Source organism: Rhamphochromis sp. 'chilingali', assembly GCF_963969265.1.
Source record: "Rhamphochromis sp. 'chilingali' genome assembly, chromosome: 6".
Taxonomy (NCBI): Eukaryota; Metazoa; Chordata; class Actinopteri; order Cichliformes; family Cichlidae; genus Rhamphochromis; species Rhamphochromis sp. 'chilingali'.
Window position 1 is genome coordinate 6,756,222 of NC_137933.1, and position 26,283 is coordinate 6,782,504.

The 26,283-nt window shown below is 39.1% G+C and overlaps 1 protein-coding gene across 2 annotated transcripts in view; it reads left to right on the plus strand.

The window, feature by feature from the left end:
• The first annotated feature begins 5,665 nt into the window (after window positions 1-5,665).
• otog (otogelin) overlaps window positions 5,666-26,283 on the plus strand; it is a 66,654-nt gene continuing 46,036 nt past the window's right edge. For both annotated transcript variants that reach the window (XM_080885636.1, XM_080885637.1), the window contains exons 1-18: window positions 5,666-5,829; window positions 6,118-6,175; window positions 6,651-6,708; window positions 8,496-10,389; window positions 11,320-11,421; window positions 13,180-13,337; window positions 14,448-14,569; window positions 14,661-14,869; window positions 15,611-15,741; window positions 15,847-15,953; window positions 16,791-16,900; window positions 17,444-17,569; window positions 17,812-17,920; window positions 18,312-18,358; window positions 19,368-19,513; window positions 22,408-22,540; window positions 23,386-23,563; window positions 25,891-26,015. In XM_080885636.1, coding sequence (XP_080741762.1) covers window positions 5,760-5,829; window positions 6,118-6,175; window positions 6,651-6,708; window positions 8,496-10,389; window positions 11,320-11,421; window positions 13,180-13,337; window positions 14,448-14,569; window positions 14,661-14,869; window positions 15,611-15,741; window positions 15,847-15,953; window positions 16,791-16,900; window positions 17,444-17,569; window positions 17,812-17,920; window positions 18,312-18,358; window positions 19,368-19,513; window positions 22,408-22,540; window positions 23,386-23,563; window positions 25,891-26,015 — 3,883 coding nt within the window. In that variant the 5' untranslated portion in view covers window positions 5,666-5,759. The remainder of the gene's footprint in view (window positions 5,830-6,117; window positions 6,176-6,650; window positions 6,709-8,495; window positions 10,390-11,319; window positions 11,422-13,179; window positions 13,338-14,447; window positions 14,570-14,660; window positions 14,870-15,610; window positions 15,742-15,846; window positions 15,954-16,790; window positions 16,901-17,443; window positions 17,570-17,811; window positions 17,921-18,311; window positions 18,359-19,367; window positions 19,514-22,407; window positions 22,541-23,385; window positions 23,564-25,890; window positions 26,016-26,283) is intronic.

The window sequence follows — 26,283 nt, forward strand, 5'->3', positions numbered from 1 at the left end:
CAGGCTGGGCTACACAAAGCTCACCGGGGTCTCAGAGGGTTTTGGTCAGTCAAAGGCCTTTTTAAAAAAAAAAAGTTAGACAACAGACAGACAGATTCAGGAAGCGTTTCCTCTGCCGAAAAGGCAACTTTCAAATGCAAATATGAGCCTGTGCAGCCAGTGACACCGGGGTCACCTCAACAATATCAAAAGTCTCACTCCTGAGGCTTTTGTGTCCCGCTGGATGTTCGAGGGTCAGGTGTCCAGCCAAAGATGAACTACTTCCACTGCTGGAACCAGAGTCCAGACAGGGAGATTCTTATTTTACTTTGGAGAATAAATGATTGTGTGTGTGTGTTTGTTTTTTTTCTTTCACTTTTGAGCCAGCTGCCACAAACAAATTGTATGTCTTTCAGAGTTTTGGACTTCTAGCTGAAACAATACAGAGCACAGCCTAAATGTATTATGTCCATGTATTATGTGTGGTGTTATTAAAAGGCATTATGGGAAATGTTGCATTAAAACTAATCGCCGTTAAAAGTGTAACTATATTAGATTTATATGTAGAACATGATTTGTTAAAATTGCACGTCTCTTTCAGCCTTTATGACAATGGCCATCATCCTGCTTCACATGTTCTGGGACATTGTTTTCTTTGATGCCTGTGAGAAGCAGCGCTGGTGGGCGGTGGCAGCCATTGTCATCAGTCACTTCTTGGGCTACCCTGTCTGGTGAGTGTGGTTTGTACAGAATGTGGACTTGGGTCTGTGTGAAGGCAGGAAAAAACCACTAGCTCACAGTCAAACAACAATGCAACGAAAGTATTTTTTATGTCTCATATGTCTGAGTCAGTTTTCTTTTTTTAAATCAAACCTCTCAAGCCTCATAAATGTTCTCTTTTTATTTTATTTTATATGTATGTTTATATAAATATGTTTTCGGGGCACGCAGCGCTACTTGGACAAACGACCATTTAACAACATCAACTTGGCGACTCAGATTTGTAATGAAAATCTCTCTTGCTCTCTTTTTATAGGCCTACAATTAGTTACTTTAAAGAATTGAAATCAAATGCTAAACAGTATGCGCTGCTGTTTGTACCTCGTCTTCTACCGCAGACCTTCCAGAACCTCGCAAGCCTCGTTCCCACCTACGTCATCCTGTTCCTAATGAGAGAGGGTTTTGCTTCACAAAGCACACTTTCCCGGCAAATGTTGCTCATTTAAATGTTTTAAAACATAACTGAACCCAGATACTACTTTCATCACAATGCAGCATTGCATATTACATATTTAAGAATAAGCATATTACTTATCCATTTATCTAGTTTGCAAAGTTTTCCTTCTTACCAGCAGGTGGCAGTAGAGAAAAAAATAGGTGAGTTCTTTAAAAAAGAGCTAAGTTGATTTCTTGTAAATGTGATGCAAATTGAAAACGTGGTCACAGATCTAATTTAATGCTAGTATATGTCATTTCGTGGATTCTGGATATGCGCATATATTTGTACATTTCTTTTCCCCAGTGCTTTATTTTTCTTGAGTAGACAATGATTTAAGGCTGCCAATTAATTATTGTCAACATTGCCCATTTACTGTTAACCTTGCTGGGTCTGATTTTATGTTGTCTGTAGTATTTGTCTTCAAACTCAGACTGTGGACAAGTCTGTCTGATATCAGGTGACTTTTTAAATCTTTTGTTTGGAGAAGTAGCCCGTTTCAGTGCATGTCAACTGTTCCTCTCAGGGATAAAATTCCCAGTTCCTCTCTGGTAACCAACCTGACTGACTTAATCTGTGATATGGGAGTTATTATATGTATCACAAAAATCTCTCTCACACAAAAAAATGTACACTGTAAAACCTTCATATATATTGACACACCACATTCAGTTGATTGTTTTAGAGTACTGTGCAGAAGTAACAAATAAACAGGAAAAAAATCGGGGTGGCTGTGGCTCAGGTGGTAGAGCAGATCAGCTACTGATTGGAAGGTTCACAGCAAATTCAAAAGTGTTAAATGTTTTGGTGTTAATAGTCTTCTTGCAAAAGTAGAGTTAATTTTACTCTAAGCAGAGTCACATTCTTTTAATGTAACTCTGAGGTGTAAAATGATAGTAGTTAAAATCGAGTGTTAAAAATGAGTGTTTCTATGTCAAATCTGGAGGTGTTACAATGGAAACATTAACTCTTGACCTCTTAACTCTGAACTCCTACAGGGGCTATGACACCAACAGAGTAAATTCACAGACTCCGCCCCCAGCACGGCTCCAATCGAAGCTGAAGTGAAGCCGTTTCAGAACATTTTGCTCTACATATTTGAGTTGTTTGCCATGCTTGGTAAGTCATTTTTTCAAAGATTGTTTCAATTATTATTATTAGCTTTTACTTCTGTGGCTCTTTGGAGTTGAGACAAAGCTGTGTGAAAGGCATTAGCCATGTTGCTCGCTGATAGCATAATATTCTGTTTTAGCTAGCTGAAAGGTATCGTTTGCGGGCAAATACCACAGCCTTGAAAAAAAGCTTGCATGTGAATTTTCAGTCAAACCTTTGGTCAAATACACCTAAAACAATGTCTAGAATGTGAAATGTTGGTATAATGGTGCTGCTTGAAGCCTGAAAACGATCGCCCATAAAAACAAACAAACGAGCAAAAAGCAGTAGCAGGCGTCCTGACTGGGTTCTACGTTAGCATAGATCCCTCCAGAGTTTTGTGCACACGGTTTAGGTAAAAATGAAAAAGGTTGCGGTTTTACATTTAGTTCAGTATTACCTGTTGCCTGTGTCCTTGTCTTTTGGGAAAATACTTTACACAAGTAATGACTCAAAGAGGATTCCTTTTTTTTTTTTTTTACTGTGCTGCAATTGTTTACTGGATTATTTGTGCCATTAATTAGTGTCAACAAATTTTTATTCAATCTCCGCACAGGATATGCTTGTGAAGATGGAATATGGGGGAGAGCAGAAGTGCGCTGAAGTTCCACAAAGTGATGAATGAAGGACATGCATATTGTATTGAAGAAATAAGTGATGAGAATGCTGTTATTTGCATTTACCATGTCAGACCTTTTGATAAACAAAATTCTAATGAAAGTGAGAACATGTACACTGTTACATCTTTCAGATAATGTTTTGAAATTGTGGTGCACAGTTCAGAATAAATGTTTTTCAAAAACCATTGCGTCTTTTTAGTAAATGTTTATTTCCAAAAGAAATGTCTAGAAGTTCAGAACAGTAAAATTCCCGCTTTTTAGAATGAATTAGAAGATAACTCTTACGTAGTTAAACTAAAATACTCTTTGAGAGTTAATATATAAACTCTTAACACCAAGTGTTAAATTATCAACTCCAGACAGATTTGGTGTTTAACACTAAATCAGAGTTAACGTACCAACTCTCCAAAAAGAGTTAAATTAACACTCTCTGGTGTGGACCCATATAGACACTTTAATAGTGTTGAAATCAAATCCGACAGTGTTAATTTGGACATGCTGGATTTGCTGTGTTGGTGGTTCGATCCTTGGCTTCCTTAATCTACATACCAAATATCCTTCGGCAAGACACTAACCCGAAGTTGCCCTCGGATGTGTTCATCGGAGCGTTAATGTTGGTTAGTTTGCATTTGAGTTTAGAAGTGCTTGTGTGAATGAGGCATGTTACATACAGTGCTTTGAGTACTCTGGGAGAGTAGAAGGTGCTGTACATGCTTTAGTCATATTGATGTTCAGGCCCTGGGAAGGCCAGTCTATGAATCCATTGTGTATTTTTCTATTTGCGTATGCTTTTGCCACATTGGCAATGTGTTTGGAATCATCATCATTGTGAAAAATAAAACTGTTTATGATCAGACACTTTCCACTCGGTATTACATGTTGGATCAAAATCTGACTGTACTTTTCTATGTTTCTAATTCCATCAATTTTAATAAGATCCAACACCTCTGGCTGCTGCGCTCAAACCACGACAGAGCCTTCAACATGTTTTACAGATGGCTATAGAGACTCACTGCTCTGTCCAGTTTAGATCTCCTTTGTACATAGAATGATTCAAACCAAAAATGTCATATTTGGATTCATAACCGAACTGGCCATTGTGTACCCTGCCTCTCATTGTAAGACAGCTGGGATAGGCTCCAGCCTAGGACAAGGTAAGCGGAAGAGGATGGATGGATGGATTTATCACCCTTTGACTGACACCATTTCTAAAAGGTAGGTGGATCAACGAAAAGCCAGATGCATCACTCAGGTTCTGCGTCAGGTCTTTGCTGGATTCTGTCCCCTCTATTACATTCAGTTGCTGTTCATCTGCAGTAGATGGTTTTAAAGTTCTGCCACTCCTTCTTCTGTCCTCCACGTGTCCAGTTTAGATCTTTGGGCATCACCCTGCTTGTACAAAAATACAAACTGTATTACCTTTGGCATTTTTGTAAATAATAAAAAGGTAGAAACAACATAATCAACAAGAAGAAAAATACTGGATCCGAAGTGTTTCTTTGAAATGACTAATATATATAATATATAAAACGAACCACATTTTCGCACACACATACTTGCATATACAAGTACACATACATACATACATACATGTGCACAAACAAAACAAACAATCTCTAAATGACATGAATTATAAACTCAATCATAAAGTTTGAAATGGAGTAGGAAGACGTATGTACATGTTAATCCCTACCTCACTCTCAACACCAGTGATTCACCATATTCATCGTTATTCCCACTAGTGCTGTGAGATACTGCAGAATTTGATATATTTGGTATATATTTGTTATAAGGTGGCTAATGTGTGCAGCTGTATGTCATGGTTTATTACATAAATCATCAACAATTTGCAAATTCTGAACACATTTTCATGACCACTAAATCATTGTGACTTTTACTGTGCATAAAAATTAGTTAACACAATACAACACACCTTTCAGCTGTTTGAAATGCAAATGTGCCCTGAAACAGTTTGGTTCAACGTCCACTGTTTAAATGTGCTATAGGTTATATATATAAAACAGATGTGAGAGTCAACATAAAAAGGTTTAAACATTTTTCATAGCGCATATCTGAGGTAGATTTTGTTTCAAACAAACAAAATTAAAACACCCCCCCCCCCCCCCCCCCCCCCATAAATACTGAATTGCGACGCACAAAACCCCCCAAAAAACTTAGAGGATAAAAACAAAGTATCAGTCTTGTTAGTATCAATAAAATACCAATACCAGCATTGGTTTTGATGCTATCGATATTTGTATCAGTCCGCCCACCTCTAACCCTAATTTCTCCTCCCTCCTTGAAGTAAAGGACATTTAAGACATATGTAATCCATTTAGTCCTGGTATTTTTTTATTTTTTGAAATTGAAATAACCATATGGAATTTCCCACCCTGGCGCCTGCTGTTCTGTGAACCACAAGGGGGGAGTTGTTTTCGTGGTTGCCATTCTCTCCTCCTCAGTTTTAAACAGAATTCAGCATGTTTTACAAAAAACAAGCATTCGTGTAGTTTATAGTTTTGCTAGTTAGGGTGGTGGCTGGTCAGTGGTTTTACTTACAGACAGCAGTTTCGCGTCATCAAAGCCCTCTGACTGAGCCCCTTCCATCCCCCGCGCGCCCACCTGTGCATAATTTATGCTAATGAGCAGGTGCAGCGGTTTTTGAGGCGCGCCGAGGACCGCTCGGGGATGAGCCGGATGGAGCAGCACAGGGAGAGTCGGGAGTCCAGCCGGAGGGTTCTCACCAGGTGATGCTGTCCAAACCCGACTGAGTGCGGATCCGCGAAACACGAATGGATCCCTATTTAAGACGGAGAAGGCTTTTTCACTTATTATCTTCGTGTTTTATCCTCATTTATCAAGGTGAGTCCTACGCACCGGGAAGCACGCACGCGACCCCTGATGCCGCGGGAAGGCGAAGTGTGATTTCTGAGTGTAAGAGACAGAGTCCCAACACGGTCACATCCTGTTTGTATAGGAAAAGTTTAGATACCACAGGTGCTTTATGCGGCAGCTCAGGTTACATCCTGCAGTTTAAACGCTTATTTATTTACTTAGTTATTTAGTTAGTTATTAAAGTTGGTCTCTTTTTAAAAAAGGTCACAGCCTATTGTCTTTCCTTATTTTTGCCCATTTCCCCTCTAATTTCAGCGCACCTTTCCTGGGGTGTGGAAAGAGTGAACATTTCTAACTGGGATGAATTTAATGAGTGAGTCATTTTTAAAAATTGTTTCCTTGCATTTAGTTAGTAGTTTACATAATGTTTATTTGTCACATATTCATAATTTACATATTATATGTGAAGGATTTATTTTGGTGATTATATTTGCATTAAAGCCCACATAGTTTTATATATTAACTATAAGTTGTTATGTTAAAAATTGTATTTGAGTATTGTGTGTGAGTATTATACAGTATATGTAGTATAGTATATGCTGGCTTTGAGGCATTAGGCCATACATAAAAAAACAATATGATTTAAAAAAACAACAACATCTGCTTTAGCTCATCGAAACCTGTCCATTTCATGATGCTTTAATCGATTAATTGAGAAGCATGACAGTCTGGTCAATCACCAGGTTGTTTGGTGGTCTGCGTGATTCCTGGTTGGTGGTGGGTTTGTGGTGTCAGTGGGGGTGAAACCTGCAGTGGGAACAAACCTCTCCTTGTTCTCTCTGTCCCAGCAGCGGGAGCAGCGGGATAAAGCATCAGAAATGGGACACCGCTTCCCAGGGAGGGCAGGTAGGCAGCTGCATTGATCGTTGATGCTGATGGAGCTGCTTCGGGCGGCAAACACACAGCCAGATATCTCCCAAAAAAATCAGCATTGCTCACATCACCATCGTCATCACATGGGAGTGCTTCTTCCCATAATTTATACACAGTGTTTACGTTTTTCACTTTTAATTTCCCTAAAAGACTCGATTGTTTGCTTAAGTATAAGTTAGTTGAATATATGTGAAATGCAACATATTTCTAGTTTTATTGCAGAATCTTAATGTATGACTTTTTAATTTTTAATTATAAAAATTAACTTGTTTTTAATCCAAGAAGTCTGTCGTTTTACCCAAAATTTGATGTCTGTATTCATGGACGGCCTAAAAAAAGCATTTCAAGCTGCTAAGTTCAGGCTGTCACTCAGTGTGGAGATATATATGAAAATATATAAACAGTGTGCATTGTTCCCTGCTTCCTCGACATGAGAAGGAGTCCCAGCAGGAATATAAAGAAGCTGCTCTGTTGTCTTGCTCTTCCTCTGTCAGAGCCGCTATCTGCCTGAATGTGGTTGCTCTTTTGTTCTCCCTTTGGTTCATGAGAATCCGGTCCAAACTATAGGAGCCCCTAAAGGAGCAAAGCAATTAGTAGCACAAAATATGCTAAAAAAAAATGTTGTAGGTATTTTTTTTTACTCTCTATATAATGTCCTTGTTAAAATTAGAGCAGCTTTAACTGCTCTAATTTTAGTTTAATCAGTGCATTGTTATATGCATATTGACATAGTGCTTTTACATATGTGAAGTACTCCCTCTTTGTTTTTCTGATACTGATCACTGATTAATAATTCATAGTCAGTTACCCCTTATACCCCCCTTACACATCACCCTTGCCACCTGCTTTGTTCCTGCTCTTTGAGATGAAAGGCTGGGTTTCAGAGCTCAAGTATCCAGTCACGTAAAAGTGTGGAAGCAAGGCTGGACTGATAATTTTGGAATGCCACTGTAATGAGAACGTTTTAAAACCAAACCTGTTGTTAAGGTGGGTTTTTTTTTGTAAAATATCCAGTTATCTTAATATGGAAATCGCCATGCCAAAACATTCCAGATATCAAATGTTTTCCCCCAGTGTTTTACTCTCTTGGGAACACTTTACCAGCCTTCTAATTTCACATATCACACATCGATATAGTGAAATGAAAGGGGCGAATACTTTTAGACAATAGAGGTCATCCAAAAGAGGAAACAGACACAACCAAAAGGGAGTCAGTTGGGTTGTTGAGCTGGAAAGGAAAACTGTTGTAAGTCACAGAGCAGTCGTTAATGAAAGCTGGATGACAGGTCTTTTCTTTAGAGCCTCTTCCTTTCCCATTACCACCTCAATTCCATCCTTGCCGATCATGATTCTAGTTTGGCAACATCCAGCCTAATTCTGGGAGGAATTTTTCTTCAACAAAACACTAAATTGTAAAAGTTTTAGGTATCTTACATTTTAATCAAATCTTTATTAATCTGTCACCTGAGACCTGTACTCGTTTTCCAGATTAGCTTGATATTAAACTTACAGAATTAATTCAGCAAAGCATTACAAGGACTTTATTTTAGTTTGCTGAAATTGCTCTCTTTATTTCTTTGCCAAACATTACTGAGTTCCAATATGAAAATGATCAGATGTAACATATTTAGTTGTAAGAGGATTTGAAAGATTGCTACTTTAGATCAGGTTCAAGCTGTATGACTTATTATTATTATTATTGTTATTGTATAGCAACTGTTGCATGAAATATTTGCTGATACAATTTTTTCTCCTTGAAGCACCTCCAGATGACAATCGCTACATTAGAAACCAACATATCTGCCTCCAGTAAATCACTGGTCAACATGGCTGCTGTGTCAAACCTTACATCATCTTCAGAAAGGACACCAAACATCTCATGGACCATGAGCTCTGGCCAATCATCTGGAGTCACGGCACCACCTAGTAAAACACCATCAAGAACAATGTCCTCCAGCCAATCACCAGGGAACACAGCACCAATCAGTCAATCATCAGCTGAGACAGCACCATCCAAACACTCACAAACCAGCCTTCTAACAGTCAGCAAATTCCCAACCACATCAACATCACCTTCTCAATCACTCGGAAGCAGAACAGAAAACAGCTCAGTATCATCCAGTCAATCACCAGCTGAGAAAACACTATCTAACCAATCAAGAACAAGTCCTGTACCCACCAGTCAGTTATCAAACTCAGTATCAGCTGTCCTTTCACAGGGTAGCACAGCACAAGCAAACAATTCTGCAGTCAATACAGGTTCATCCAATCAGTCACCAACAATGTCAGTGCCATCTAAAAATTCAGAAACCAGCTCAGCACCAGGCAGCCAATCACCAAACAGCTCAGCATCGACTAGTCTACTACAAAGCACAACAGAACAAAAAAGACACTCACCAGGCAGTATGACACAAAACGGCCAATTGCCTGGTAGCACAGCACCATTCAGTTATCATTTGGGTTCTCAATCACCAACTGGAAAAACACTATCTGACCAATCACAAAATCACAAAAGTCTAGTACCAGCCAGTCAATCATCAAACCCATCACCATCAGTTATGCCGTCACAGGGCAGCCTGGCACAAACAAGTCAATCACCAATCAGCACAGCATCAACTAGCCTACAAAGCAGCACAGAACAAAACAGCCTCTCATCAGGCAGCACAGCTCCATCCAGTCAGTCACTAACCAAGAAAACACCATCTTATCAGTCACATGCCAGCCCAATACTAGCCACTCAAACACCAAGCGTGCCAGCATCAACTAGCCCATCACGAGGTAGAACAGAACAAACCAAACAAGTATCAAGCAGCACAGCAACAGCCAGTCTATCTCCAGCTGAGAAAGCGCTATTTAACCAATCACAAAACAGCTTGGAACCAGCTAGTGGATCATCATCCCGATCAGCATCAGCTGGCTCATCTCAAGGCAGTATAGCTCAAACCAGCCAACCACTAACAACCACACCAATATATAAAAAATCTCCATCCTCTGCGATAAAATCCAACAAATTGCCACGAAGCACAACATTATACAGCCAGTCAACAACTGTGACAAAAGAACTCAAGTCACAAAATGAACCATCAATGACTACAGTGATAGCACCTAGTCAGTCATCAGGCAGATCAACACCAACCAGCCAATCAACAAGCAGGACATCTTTAGCTAAAAAATCATCAAAAAAGATACTGGCTAACAAGTTAATCTGGCTAACCAGCACAACAAGTTCTAGCCAATCACCAAGCAGCACCACACCAGCCAAGAATTCTTCTTTTATTAATGCACCCACTAGGATCATATCTGATCAATTAAAAGGCACAGGTACAAAATCTAGCAAGACAACACAAAGCCAATTAAAAGCTGTCTCAGAATGGTCAAATCAGTCGCTAGACACTCCAGATGATCAGACCATGCTCACCTTAAATACTTCACAATACTTATCATACAGTTTACCGTCTAATAATCACTCAAGGTCAAATTCAGCACCATATGAACAATTTCTGACCAGCTCAGTAACATCAAATGAATCTGGTTCAGTGTTACTTGGAAAAACCAACAATGGAGCCATTTCAACAGACCAGCATCCAGTTAATACTTCACTGCTGACGAGGCAGGTGAAGGAAGCCCTGGGGTCATCGTTTCGTAGGATTCCAGGTAGGTTCACAAAGTTCTTATTAATGATTGAAGGATGAATGTACAAATGTTTGAGGGAGAACTTCAGTATAACAATTTCTCTTTATACCATTTTCCTCAAATGTGGTTCTAAAAACATTTTAGAAGTCTGTTAAAAAGGAGAAACCTGGTCAAATTCAGTGCACATGCCATTTTCTTGGTCATATTTGTGGTAAAGAAATAGTGAAAACAACCCCAAAAGTGTGTGTGTGTATATGCATCAGAGAGGAACTTGGCAGTTAATATCTTGCCCAATGATATTTGCCATGCAGGCTGGAGCAGCCAGAGATCGACCCACAAATCTTCCAGTCAGTAGATGACCTCCTCTACCTCCCTGGCTACAGCTTGTAATCGAAACCTAGTAATGTTGTGTACATTTGGAGCAACAAATGAGCCAAATGAGTACTTGTCCCCCACAGAATGAACATGAGGAAAGCAGCTTGACTAATTGGACCCCCTCCCATGGCTGATTCCTTTATGACTTTTACCTATGTTAATGTGGGACATGGCCCACTAGGCAGACAGCATGGAAGGCCATTGAGCAGATGGTTTTATTGGAGGATGAAAAACTATCATTTGGGGGATGGTGGTTCGTTCAGTGACTGGAACATTTGTTTGAGCCACACAACTCCACGTGAAAGCAGAGAGGCAGATGGTGACTTCCTTAAATATATACCTTGCAGACAAACACTTAAACTCAGTTGTAGTGGTTATTAGGATGGAAAATTAACCAGTGGTACACATAGCTTTTATGAGAAAGGAAAAACACTATTTCTATATTATTGTTCCTGATTAATAATAATAATTTTCATTATTAGAAATAATGAAAATTATTCATGGAGTCATTCTTTCAGGTTTCCAGTCTGATGAGAAACAGTGTAATTGTTTGCTTGTCCTTTCGTTTTCTCTCAGGGGAGCCCTGTGCATTTCCTTGCCTGAACGGAGGACAATGTGTTGAGTCGGAGTCATGTGACTGCAGCTTGTATCAGGCTACTGGACACAGATGTCAGACAGGTAAACCCTGACAACACTCTTTTAAATTGGTAAGTGGACTGGTTCTTATATAGTGGATTTCTACTCTACTTCAATTCAATTCAGTTTCACTTCTATAAAGCCAAATCACAACAACAGTCACCTCAAAGTGCTTCATATTGTAAAGTAAAGCCCTTCAAAAAATACAGAAAACCTCCAACAATCAGGCAAACCCCCATGTGCAAGCACTTTGGTGACAGTGGTAAGAAAAAACTGTTTTAATAGGGAGAGACGTCTGGCAGAACCAGGCTCAGGGAGGGGCGGCCATCTGCCTTGATCGGATGGGGGTGATGGAAGGGAGACCAGACAAAAGAGATGTTGTGAAAGAGATCCAGAGATGATTATACTTTCGCACTCAAAGCACTTTACAGCCTTCAACATTCACCCATTCACATCCATTCATACAAGTACTTGTTTCTATGCTTTAAGTGCTTTCTATCTAACATTCACACACATGCAACGATCAACCAGCTTGTTAGTTGAATACAGTATCATAAAAGTGCAAAGGCCTATTATTACAGCATTAGAGGTCATTTAATGAAATTTGTAGAGCAGTTCAGGGAGGATGTTTAAGATGCTCTGAGCTATCCTGTACCAGAAATTTAAGTTACCGATCTGTTTCTCTTAAGTTCAACATATACACCCCCCTAAAAAAAAAGAGAAATCAAGTCATTTTGTCTTCTACATCTTTTTAAAAATAATTTATAGTACACATTCACTCAGTTCAGAGAGATTTTTGAGTCGGAAACTCAAATGGAGGATAAAAGGAGTGGTAGAGAAGAATAGTGTCTACAGTAGACAAACAGTAACTGAATGTAATGTCCCTAAGAAAGGAAAAAATCAGCAGAGACCTGACACAGGACATCTCAGGCCTCCCTCAGGTCTCTGCTGTCCAGATGTCCACCTACTGTTGAAGCCTGATCAGAAATGGTCTCAGTGGTAGGGTGGCTGTCAGAAGCTGATCTTAAGGAAGGGAAATGGATCAAAGGATGAGGTATGCCAAATCACACAAGAACTGGAGTGAAAAATAGTGTTAACAGGTCTGATGGAGTCAGAAGTCCAGATTTGACATTTTGGTTCAGCTCATTATCAGTATGTATGGAGAAGATCAGGAGAGAGGTGCAGCAGTGAGTGTCTACAGCAATCTGTAAAGTATAATGGAAGCTCTGTAATAGTTTGGGGTTTGGGAATCTTGTCAAAATTAATGGAATTATGAATAGAGAAAATTACTGTCAGATTTTGCTCTGCCATCCAATACTATCTGGAAGCTATTGATTCTGATTCACTGATTGTGAACAGCCTTTTTTTTCTGCATGCCATAAAAGACATTGGAGTGAAAACCTGGATAAAAAAACATACAGTGTAACGTGTCAGTCATGGATTGGCCTCCCCAATGTCTGCACCTCAATAATATTGAGGCAGCGTGGGATAATCTTGACAGAGAACATAACAAAATGCCTGCTTTTGCCTTATATAGTTTATTTCCGTGTATGTTTGTGCATCTTTCACTGCATTGCTTCACCTATCTCCCATTTTCCTAGCAAAGTATAAAAAGGAAAAGGGGTGACTCAGTACTTTTACACAGTACTGTACATTTAACAAGTGGACAAAAATACAACACTAATAAATACTAAAAGGTGCTAAATTGAAAAGCTTTGTTAGGGTGTTTTGTAGCATTTCTGTGTCTTAATGGCTAATTAAGTGATATGAAAAGAGAAATTTTCATGTTTATATTCCTAGTTCCAAATTCTGGCTTTGAGAGGGAGATGACATGCAGGACGTGGGGTCAGTACAACTTTGAGACCTTTGACGGCCTCTACTACTACCTCCCAGGCCGGTGCGCCTATACTTTACTGAGGGACTGTGAGGAAACCACCCAGGCCAGCATCGTTGTCCAGGTGAGTCGTCCACATGGACCTGGGCTGGGGTGAAATAAAACCTCCAGGTGAGCAGCTGCCCAGTAGTTTTCGGTTCAACGCCTGCCTCCAGTTTGGGGAAAATTTGGACTCTGTGGCCTCCTGCCCCAAAACACATTCTTTTTTTTCAGACTCAGCCTGAGGAAAAGATCTACTCTGAACATTAGTGAAAGCTATCTGGTTATTAGAGTCAATTACCATTAAATGCTGCAATTACCCACTGTGCCTTGAAAGTATCTGCAACAGACTAGGACTTTGTTCCCCCGAACAGGCAACAGATACCTTATCTGTGTAGGGAAAAACCAACCTAAACAGGGGACATTAGAAGATCCAAATGTAGTTTGGATTAATTAAATAATGAAGTTCAGTAATGATAACATATGAAAACACAGTGCAGCAATCCTAACAGAGCATGTTACGAGGAGAGGAGATGACATTTTCCTTTGTAGCAGATAAAATGACGCACTCAAAAATGTTACAAAGTGGCAGGTGTGTGTGTTACTTTTAGGATCACGTTTCAGCTTTTTAAATACTTTTGCTTTTTAGAACTATTTGGTCCATTGGTTCTAAATGAATGTAAATGAAATGCGATTTCTATGTAATTTTTTAAAATAGCTGGATTCAGTTTCTTTTCTTTTTTTTTTTTTGTGCAAACAATACATTTGTTATGGACTATTTTCAGCACTGGATTTGAACGAAACCCCTAAAGGTTTGTGCATTTTGGTCCAAAACTTTTCCTTGTAAGTTCTATGTCGACCTATGTCGCAATGAAGGCTGATTCCTTGGATAGGTAGCTTAAATTCATTTACAAATATCTTGTATTGTTGAGGTAAATCTGACTTGAGGAGAGTCTTACTACTGTTTTACAACAAGCTAAGAATATATAACTTGGCTTGATTTTCATTCCCCGGACAGTTTCTAAAAAAGAATTAGACTAGAAAAAAAAATTAAATGTGCATTATAAGAATTCTGTGACAGGCCAAGAATAACATGAAAATTGTGACATTTTCAATGACACAGTTTTTATTTGTGCGCAGATCCGTAATGAACCCACACCTGTTTTAAATTAATGTCCCACCTCTCTGTTTGTAGGTCCACAACGACCCGGCCTGTACTTCAGACCCCTACACTTGCCAAAGATCTGTCAGCCTCTTCCTGCCATGGGAGGGAGAAGTCAGGCTACATGCCACCAATGTGACCTTCAAAGGCCAAAGGTTAGCTGCTTTCTCTCTGTATGTTTTATTTTACATCTCTTCAGGTAAGGTGGTGTTTATATGATACTGGAATCGCCCTGTTTGTGTTTAGTTTGCAGCTGCCTCATCACATCCACGACCTGCAGCTGGAGCAGATTTCACAGTACGTGCTAGTAACGCAGCAGCACGGCTTCACGCTGGCATGGGAGGGACGAAGCGGCTCTGTCTACATCAAGCTCAGTCCAGAGTTTGTGGGCAGAACTTGCGGCTTATGTGGTAACTTTAATGCCGACGTCCACGATGACCTGAAGATGAGCTATGGTGAGATCATTTTCAGTCTCATTGCTCATGTAGCATCTGCTTATGTCTCTTTCAGTTGTGTAAATCCACAAAGAGCAGCAGCTGATCTTAGGGTTTCTCACACCAGTTGAATTCCAATTTAACCCTTGAGTATACAAATTTTTCTCTTTAGGCGAGGAAGCAAAGCCACCCTCTACAATGCAGGCAACAGCAAATAGAGATAGATTTTTTAAAAAAAAATCTCTTTGTTTTTATCTGCTTTTGTTCTTCATGACACATACAATACAAGTTGAGTACGTTCATTAGAATTATAAGAGATGAAGTCTGTATTCCTTTTTATTACAGTATTTATATGACATGAGTTTTAGTTAACGTGGCAAAAAATAGAAAAGGAGCTAGTTCTTTTTTAATACTTTTTTAATTTCAGAGTCTGTACTTTTTAATTTTTGCTTGAGTAAAGAAGTTATGTCCATGAAACAGATTATTGAAAAATTAAGTATCTGTACTTCTATTTAAGTGATGAATCTGTGTACTTTTGCCATCTCTGCTGAGCCATCACTGGTAAGCAGTGGTTATAAGTTTAACATTCAGCTAAAAAGTGAAAGGTCAAGGTTAAAACTGATGGTGATCCTTGAACCATGAAGTAGAAAAGACACGGCTCACTTTTTCTTTTAAAACACTCAACTGAACTCCAGATGTGAAGAAGTGTAAAGGAGGCAAAACTACTGACATAATTAAACAGACATGATATCTGTTTCTTAGGCGTGCTGACTCATGAAATTGAAATGTTTGGGAATAGCTGGGTAGAGACACATCCACATGAGGAAAGATGTCCTATGGTGCCTTCTGGCTTCCCTTCACCTTGTGCTACAGTCGAATCTCATGTTTTACTGGTAAGGTGTCAAATAAAACAGCAACTGCGAGATGAGTGAAATGAAACTGAGAAAATTACCTACTAGATGAGTAAAAAAGTGTTTTTATGTGTTTTGTGGTGACAGAAGGTGGAGGAGGTGTGTGCAATGCTGCTGGATCCACCATTTCAAAGCTGCCATGACTTTGTCAGTCCGCTGTCCTACATGGCCAGCTGCTCCAACGACCTCTGCATGTAAGAGCAACCGATTTAAGATCTAGTTGTTGGAAGGGTTTCATTTTGAGGAAAAATCTGAGTGTTGTCAAAATTATATGGTATGAACCATTAGTATCCATAGTTTATCCTTGCGAAATGTGTGGAATCTTTCTCCTACTTTAAAATTAGAAGAAACATTTATTTAGTTTCTGCTGATATTGTTCATGACAGCAGAGTCATGAACAATGACTCTGCTGTCATGAACAGCAGAGTCATTGTTCTGAATTACTGATACTAATTCTGAAGCAAATCAAAACATCATAAAAGTTTGACACATACGTAACATTATCTAAAAATTAGTAACATCCTGTACAGGTGGTTGGAGAACCCTTTTTTGCACATATCCTTATGTACCCACATTTTAGTTTTTGCATTTCAATCCATGTCCTCAGACTGTGAGCACTTTGGTTACTTACTCGTTCAAAATGATCCCACTCTAAAAGACACTCAGTTGTGTCTTTCATGGCTCACGTCCATGATCCTGAACGTACCCCCCTCTGAGAGTAACATTAGCCATGGCAATCTGTTCCTACAACTAAAGAACTAAAGAAAGAATTTACTTTATGACAGGATTCACTTGGTCTGAAATCATCACTGTCATGACTGACGTAGCTACACTACAATTTTCCAACTATAAGCATAAAACTATATAGCTTTATTTATTAATTTTGTATGCTAGTTGGAAACTGGTGAGAGCAGCTGGTGAGTAGTTATTTATTTGAGCTGCACAGTCTCATTTCAGCATAACTGGCTCTGTAGCTACACCTCTCCTGGCTCTTCTCAAAGAGTTCCTTTTTGTTTTTTACCCTGTTGAAGGTCGGATCCCAATGGTGATGTGGTATGCCAGGTGTTCACCGAGTACGCCCGGGCATGCGCCCATGCTGACCACCCACTGCATGAGTGGAGGCAGCACATTCCTCAGTGTGGTACGTTTTTCCAGGTGTTTTAAAATGTGTGCCAGGACGAACAGAAGAAAAATGATACATTTAGTTTTACTTGTAGCTGAAATTGTTCTATTTTTTATTTCAGATGATAAATGATATATTTACAAGGTTAAAAAAAATAAAGTCAAGTCCAAAAACATGATTTATAAAGATTTATAAAAAAGGGATTTACCTGAACATAGTAGATAAAACAAAATATGAATGTGGAATAATTTACAGGCACAGATGCTGGGTTAAAATAATTTATACTAGTAGAATAGTTATAAAGGGCTATCTAATGTAAAATAATTAAGAATATTTAAGTGTGGAAGTTAACTGGAGGGCAGGTTATTAACAGGCTAATGAACACCAGCTAGCTAGAAAAGGTGCTAATTGAGCACATTTGTTTATGTTTTGCAGACGTGTCAGGTTCAAATTTCAGTTTATAACCTGTATTTCAGTGATCATGGCAGCAAGAGTAATTGGGCTTTACAGAAGCAAACTTAAAGCTTTGACGTATGTGTTGTGTTTTGTTTCTGTGACCAGTGAAGCGGTGTTCTCTAGGACTGCAGCACAGGGAATGTATCAGCTGCTGTCCGGAGTCCTGCAACCTGGAGCGAACGTGTATTGACAGTAAGCTCACCTGCCTGGATGGATGCTATTGTCCCGATGGTGAGTGTCTGTTGAGATTCTGCTTCTTATGTTCCTATTCAAAATAGTTCCTTATCTTTATAGTTTGTCTTGTGTAATGACCTTAACATAAATCTCATAATAATAAAAAATACTGTTATTATATTGCCTATACTTTACTTTTAACACATTATTTGCATTTTCTGTCTTATCAGTCTTATGATTTTTTTTTCATCCCCAGATGATCTGAAGTCTGAATCTGAATCTCTAATCTTTGTCCCCAGGTCTAATATATGAGGATGGAGGCTGTGTAATGCCTTCTGACTGTCCCTGTGAGTACCACGGTATGTTTTATCCATCTGGTCAGACGCTGCAGGAGGAATGCAACACCTGGTGAGCAGTGGTAACACTTCTGTTACCTTGTATGCCATCATAAATATCTGGATGAAGAGACTTAAACGTCTTTGGTTTGTCTGTTTAAATACTCTTCATCCCATAAAAAGCTAGGGAACAGTGAGGCGTGTTTTATTTTTACAGTTTTTTAATAACATCTCTGGCAACACTTCATAACGTGACAGCTTTGATTTTCCTTGTGTAATAAAAAATTGCAGTATTGTGTATTAAAGACAAGATATTATCCTACGCTCCCCATACAGTCCTTTTAATCTTCTCAGATCTGACCACCTGAGTGCAGTGAGTCCAATTTCTTTCAGTGATCCTGCTGATTAGCTCAGCCTTTCATGTTCCCAGAGCCACCTGTGGACGTCTCTGCTTTCTGTTTCAGTGCATGCGTGGGTGGAGTGTGGAACTGCACTGACTACAGCTGCCCAGGTTTGTCCCTTTCCCCTGTGGGAAATGTTTATTGATATACTCGACTAGTAAATTTTTCAACAAGATTCAGTGAATTTGATTTCAGACTTAAATACTTTCAGTCTATACAATGATTCCATGAAAGTGTTTGATGGGGACTGTGAGAGTTAGGTTGGAGAATCATTCCCAAACAGACTTGAGGCTGTCATACATGCCAAGGTGGCTTAAACCAAGTACAAAAGTCTAAAGAAATAAATTTTAAATGGATAATTTTAGTAATTAGTGAGTGATTTTAGTCACTTTAGTGCATTTACAAAACACTTCTGGCTTTGATGGTTCATTGTTAAGTAATGTGCGAAAACTATTTTTGAGAAGAGAGAATAGACAGTGTACTAAGGGAAGAGAAGAGTTTATTGGTAAGGTACTATAAAACACCTGCCCCTGTTGGACAGTGAAAAGAAAGTTGGAATATATGCTTATTTTTGAAAAAGAAAGATGACTAAGGCAAAAGTTCTAATAGAAGGACAGATTTTGCCTTGTTAGAAATGGGGAAAAAAAAGCATGGACTCATGGAATCAAGAGGAACAATAATTCTTGACATTTTCAGAATGGTAGCAAGTTATTAAAGGTTGAACTTGTTGATTTTAAGAGACACAAATTAAAGAAATATGCAGAAGAATGCTGTGGTAGAATGGAAGAAAAAAAATCTTTATACTTAAGGGGGAAATAAAGTTTGTGGTTCGTGTGCATAGAAAAACCAAGCTTCCTTGTAAAAACCAAGTGCAAAGCAGTTATATTAGATATGGAACAAAGCAAGGCTGGAGAAAGCTCACAATAATAGCTGTGGACCAAAAACAGACGAGGTGTGATATTTACACAGAGAGAAAAACATAAACTGTCAATTGATTAACATGTACAGGACTGTTTATTTATTGCTATAGTAGTGCTATGGAACGGGATACATTTGCATTAACTTTTGTTTGAAGTACACACACGGACACTCGCAGTAAATGTACCACTCTGTCTGCAGGCGAGTGCTCGGTGACAGGCGACATGTATTTTCAGTCCTTTGATGGACGGATCTATACTTTTCCTGCAACATGCCAGTATGTCCTCGCCAAGAGTCGCAATTCAGCAAAGTTTACAGTAACCATCCAGAACACCGCCTGTGGAGCTGTGAGTTACACATCATCTGCTTGCTTGTTCTGACATGATTGTTACATTTTCCTACCTATTTGACAGACTGCACAACTCCCCCACTTTACCTACTGCAATCAGAACTATTCACTTGCTCGGCTTACAAATACGTGCAATTTGTCTTTCATGTAGATCATAATACTCCCCTCAGTCCAGGTCATTTTTGTTTTAGAGCCTTGCTACAACTGCTCTGGCCGATAATGATCATGAAGAAAAACCTACAAAAGACTGAGAGCTTCGTCTCTTTCCCCCTCATCTCTGAGCCTTCAGTTTCCCGGCAGACTTTTGAGCTGCTGAGCAGACAGGTGATGGGAGATATGAGATGTCCCACTTGTCAGAGCCAAGGCCCGAGACCTCTAACAGCCAACTAAACAGGATTACCTTATCTAGCCTGACTGACAGAGCTGCGGACAGCTTTGTAGTGAAGTGGGCACTGGAAGGGTGGGGGGCTTGGACAGAGAGGAGGTTATGCAAAAACAGGAGGTGAATGATGGGAAGAGTAGGAGGGATGATAAAACCTTTTGGTTACGGGGCTTTGCCATTCATGAAAGAGATGATTCATAGCAGCAGGTTGTTTATTGTCTCACTCAGACTTCCTTACTTTTGAAATAAAAGTGAGCCAGAGTAACTTGGGTGATTTTGTGAATTAGTGATGGCCTTGAGCATTTATATTTTATAGCTCCATTAAGTTTTATAGTCAAACTGTACAATCTGCTGATACATTATAATAAATAAGACTTTTCTGTTTTAACAAGGCTTGGCCCAAGGAGTGGAATATCTGTCAGTGGGTATTGTTAGATGTCAACTGCTATAACCATTGTCACCAGTTATGCCTGGTATTTATGTGATTGTTTTGCATAATTGTGCATTGAAAGTTCCTAAAACACTTGAATTGTCCTGTCACATAAAATTAAAATGACTTCATTATAGCTATAAGAAACATTTTGACATTAACAATGGACTGCATAGTCACCTGTATGTCTGAAAGATTGATTGATTGAAATTCTTTAAGCTTACTTGGTTTCATGTGTGTGTTTTTGCTGGTCTGATTCACTGCCACTGTTCTCACAGTGCTGTTTAGGAGAGGAGTTGCAAAAGTTGCAGCGGGGCTGAAAGAAACCACCAGTTGCTAGTTTCATCAGCTTAGAGGGTCATTATATTATGTCAGTGCTGTATTTACAGCCTTGTTTCCGCTGCCCTTAAGAAACAACAAAAATCTATTATTGTAGGTTTATTGGCACCAGTGTTGAGTGATGGAACCAGACAGAACAGGCAACATAGTCGCCAGTTTAAAACTCACATACCAAACCATTCATTCCAGCCTTCTTAAAACCCTGTTGATAAAGAAATACAGTGTCTTCATTTATTTCAGCAGATCAGCACAGTGAGTTGCAGAGCATGTTCCATGTGCCTGTGATTATTTATTTCCATATATACCATATAGACTGTTCGCTACTATTGTCACCTGATTCTATTATTAGCCACTTTTTATTATCTGATAAGCTTTTAAACTCTGGATCTATTACTAAAGTTGAGCCTTAATGTTTTTGTTAAATGAGTATGCAGTAGCCTGCTACCAGTGTTGGTCAAGTTACTTGAAAAAAGTAATCAGTAACTAATTACTGATTACGTCCTCAAAAAAGTAATCCCGTTACTTTACTGATTACTTATTTTCAAAAGTAATTAATTACTTAGTTACTTTTTAAAAACACGATTTACAACCTGAAGAGGTGATAAAGCGATAGATCTTTCAGCCCAATTCTACTTTTTCTACATAATCCATCATACAAAATGTAATCAAATGGAAAAGTCTCTTTTTTTTTAAACTTGTTTTATCAGTCCTGTAAAGCAGGACTGCGGTAGGCGGAGGTTTACCCTGGTGCAGGTGTGCTGCGGTCAGTTGAAGAATCCGCGAGTTTCTCTGTGAGTTTCCCATTACGTCATAGGGCACTCGGTGCTTGCTTGGAAGTTTAGGGTTTTTTTTCGCTGTAAAAAGAAGTTTTCTTCCCACGCATGATGGACGCTAATGTTTTCGTCACTTTTTATGGAATCAAACTCAAAGTAAGGTCAGTACTTCCACGCTTTAAACGCTGCACGCTCATACTCTCTCCCACAATCGATATGTGATCCATTGTTGATCTGCACACAGCTGTTGTCTCTAACGGCGCACTCGCTTACGTCACTGTCGTGAGACATTCTCACAAAAAATCACGGTTTTAGTAACGCAGTAACGCAGCGTTCCCACGGGAAAGTAACGGTAATCTAATTACCGTTTTTGCAATAGTAATCCCTTACTTTACTCGTAACGCCCATCTCTGCCTGCTACATATGTAGCTTTTCATAGAAAATAAAAGGAAATATGCATACTGGTAAATGGTAAATAATAAGAACAAAAGCAGGTCTCTTGCATCTCCATTTTCTTTCCTGCATGCAACAAAAGCGTGATAAAGTGTGATTGATCAACAAAAAAAATAGCGATTACCAATATCCCTTCCTTCAGAATTTGCATGTCCATATGCAGAGATTTGTTTCTACAGATTAAACTACCAGTAATGGTGGAAATTTTCCATCTAACATCATTGTAGGGTGGGTTATGCATAGTACACTCTGTAGGGGCTACGGTGCGACTTCAGACTTTTCCTTAGGTTGAAATCAGAATATTATTTTCCATTTTTATAGATTTGGGTATTTATTCCATCACTGCACACCAGCAACCTGTCTAACAGACTAAAGCCCTCTCTCTTTATTATATTTCCCTCATTTTTTCAGGAAGAGTGCTTTATTTGAGTGTGTTTCTTCCCATTATTTCATTCTGCTTAACTGTTTGGGAAACTGTCTGAACGCTTTATCAGACCATCTCGTCTCATTTGCAGAATCTGGATGGGGCCTGCATACAGTCAGTTAACCTGGTAATTGATGAAGATCCAAGAACAGAAATTACTCTGAGTCACATTGGAGAGGTCTTCATTGCTGGACAGTACCGCATCTCCCTGCCCTATTCTGATGGTAACCTCCTCATCTTTTATCACCTTCCAGCATTGTTCTCATCCAGGGCCCGACTTTATTCAGCACTCTGTGGGTTATGGCAGGGACAGATTGAATGACAGCTGTGCTATTGAATGAAAATTTTTCACAATACTTTACTGGGTTAGCTCCTACATTGTGTTGCACAAAATGTCTTTCCTCTGAGCATTACTCATTTTACATGAGTAATGCTCAGACCAAGTCAACAGGCTTTTGTGTGCTTTATCTGACAGCGTCTGAGAGTGATCTGATATTTTGAACCTGAATGAATAAAAACACTAATAGCTATTGCTCTTTATGTTCTGTTACAGATTTTCCATTCCTTCATTTTATACAACTGTACTTATACACATAAAGAAGAAAAGGAAACAAGTTCCAAATAAAATTCCACAAACAGCTTTAACTGAAATGGCTGTTTTATTATGAATGACATACTTTTGGGATATAGGCTGTTGTACAGTCTACACTGGCACCTACCTAAAAGCTGGATTCCACTAAAATATGTGTTTGGATATGAGTGATATAAATTTCATCGTCATTCTTACTCAATTATGCTTTATTTATTAAAGATTCCGCTATAGAGTTTGTAACTACAATTAATTAATCAATTAATTAATTAGTATTGGTGCACAAGTGCTGCTGATGCCCCGTCTATAGTGATAATTTGCAAAGTGATGTAAAAGTGTACCAGGAACAAAGCAAGGAAGATGAAGATTTGTACACTGGTAGCTTGATCCATAGTTTGGGGAAAAATTATAAAGTAAAAGAACAAGCTTTGCACACCACCAGCTTTGAGCTAAATAATGTCCTATATATATCTCCTGCAGACCTCTTCCACATCCAGGAGCTATCATCAATGTTTGTCCAGGTGAGGACGGCGTTTGGCCTGCGTCTGCAGTACAGCTGGAAGGAGTTTCGCCTTTACCTGCAGGCGGATGAGCTGTGGAAGGATGATACAGTGGGGCTGTGCGGCACCTTCAATGGCAACATTCAAGACGACTTCCTGTAAGTGTGTGCTGGCTGACCTTTGATCCCTCTTGCGCTCTTGGTTAACCCCTCCTCCAATAATACAGAGAGAGTGCATGCTCCTGTTTCAGAGGCAAAGAGGGAGGTGATGGTGAAGTGCTCTCCCTCTCACACTTACTCTCTCTGTAATGCACACTGGTCGGCGGCTCAGCATCAAAAGCCCAGCTCTATGATCAGCTCTTTTAGGGGGACTAGATGAGCGCCCAACTGGACACGCCACTTCAACAAGGAATTTACTGTTAGCGGAATAGGAGCTCCACTGTACCGTATCGTAATGGCTGACTATAAAGGGCGGATGTTGTCTAACAGCTGTAAATGGATATACATCACAGTTACTGACTGAAGTGCCCGTATGCTGCTAAGGAGTCACTTTTCCTGAAGCACTACTAAAAGACTGTAGTTAAAGTGATGACTTGCACAATTTTAACCTTTTGTTTTGTTTTTGCTTTGCTTTGCAGCTGCAGTCATTTCAGACACTTAGTTGCATAGTTAGTGGCAAAAAAAGAAGAGGAGTAAGTCAGAAAGAACTGCAGGCAGCTATTCTACTTCAAAGAGAATTGGGTGAAACCCATCTGATTAATAGTGGCTTGGGCGGAGGTGGGACTCCCGTGTCAGTCGCTTCTAGCTTGCTATTGTACTCGTATCAGTTCCAGGTCCAGCATGTTTCAGAGAAGGATCAAAGAAGTACAAGTAAAATGTGTATTTAATACTGCACATATTTTCTTTAAAAGTTTAAAAAATGCAGTTCACTTCAAATAAATGCCTTTAAATTCAGTTTTATGTATGCAACTTCAAATCACACCAACAGTTTTAAAGAGCTTTAAGGGAAAGACCTGACGAAAGAAAGAAAGAAAGAAAGAAAGAAAGAAAGAAAGAAAGAAAGAAAGAAAGAAAGAAAGAAGAAAAATCTCAAACAATCAAAGAACCCTCTATGAGCAAGCACTTGAGAACAGTGGGAAGGAAAAACTCCCTTTGAACAGGAAGAAACCACCACCAGAACCAGGTTCAGGGAGGGGCAACCATCTGCTACAACCTGCTGGGGTGAGGGGAGGGAGCCCGAGATGAACTAAAGTGGTGTATAAACATAGCGAGTGAATGAAGGAGAACAGAACCTCTCAGTATATCATGGGAAGCCCCCTATTGCAGTGTAATTAAGGGAGGGTTCAGGGTTACGTGATCCAGCACTAACTATGTGCTTTATCAAAAAGGAACGTTTAAAGCCTAATCTTGACAGTAGAGATAGCGTCTGTCTTCTGAATTCAAATGGGAGCTGCAGAAGAGGGGCCTAAAAGCTGAAGGCTCTTCCTCCCGTTCTACTTTTAAATACCTGACGAACCACAAGTAAACCAGCAGTCTGAGAGCAAAGTGCTCTGTTGGGAAGATACAGTGTAATTGGGTCTTTAAGGTAAGATGGGTCCTGATTATTCAAGACCTTGTATGTGAGGAGCAGGATTTTTTAATTTGATTCTGGGTTTAACGGGGAACCAATGAAACATGCTCTCTGTTTGCAGACCCTGTCAGTACTCTCACTGCAGCATGTTGGGTTAACTAAAGGCTTTCAGTGAGTGTTTAGGACAACCTGATAAATAATTGCAGTAATGCAGCCTACAAGCAATAAATGCATAACCAACTTTTTCAGCATCACTGAGACGGGATGATTCTAATTCAAGAGATAAATGCAAGAAGGCAGTCCTACATATTTGGTTAATATGCACATATCCTGGTCAAAAACAACTCCAGTGTTACTGAAGGTCAATGTAATGCCACCTAGATTCAGTAAGTCAGTAAGACACCATGTTTGTAAGATTTTTAGGACTGATTACAATAATATATAATCTCCTGCCATGCTCAGTGACCCCTGTTTCAATCCATGGGGTCGATGTGGATGTCACAGTGCACACTCTTGATGTCACATCCTCTACAGAGAAAAGTCAGTATAATAAGAGGGGCACCTCAATGTCAACTACACACATTTAATTTTGTGTAACATTCAGTAATATTTATAATTATAGCTATTTTGTTATATTTTATAACTTGTAATATATTGTAATATTTAATTTAATTTAGTTGGTTACTGTTCTTACTGTCTTTGAGCAACTGTGACCACATAATTTGCTCTGGGATTAATAATTATTCTGATTCTGATATTATCAGAATGTTATTTTGTGAACACAACAACACTTGTAACCACAAAAATCAAAAGGCAACTCTTCATTCACACGATAGCACTGGACTCACTTTATAAAAATGACTTTTTTTCTATCTGTGTGCTGTCATACTGATTCCTTGCTTTGGTTTTGGTTCAGATCTCCATCAGGTATGATAGAAAGCACTCCTCAGCTCTTTGGAAATGCCTGGAAGGTTTCGTCTGCGTGTTTGTCCAGCCTGAGTACGCCTCAGCTTGATCCCTGTGATACACACCAGCAGGCTGGTCAGTTTCTCTTCCTCCTTTTTTCTGTTTCAGTAGAGAAAAATAACATATTTACTCAGTCGTATAACATTTATTATGTTAAACTGCGTAAGTGGTGCTTTATAAAATAAAACATATGTATTATTATAAAACGTTTGGACATTTTGATGTTGATATCACAGTAAAAATGTATCCCAAGCTCTGTTTAAGGTGTAAATCAGTTTAGTTTCTACTTTTATTCTTATATTTTTACACACATATTTATCTGTATTATCCAGTGAATTTACAA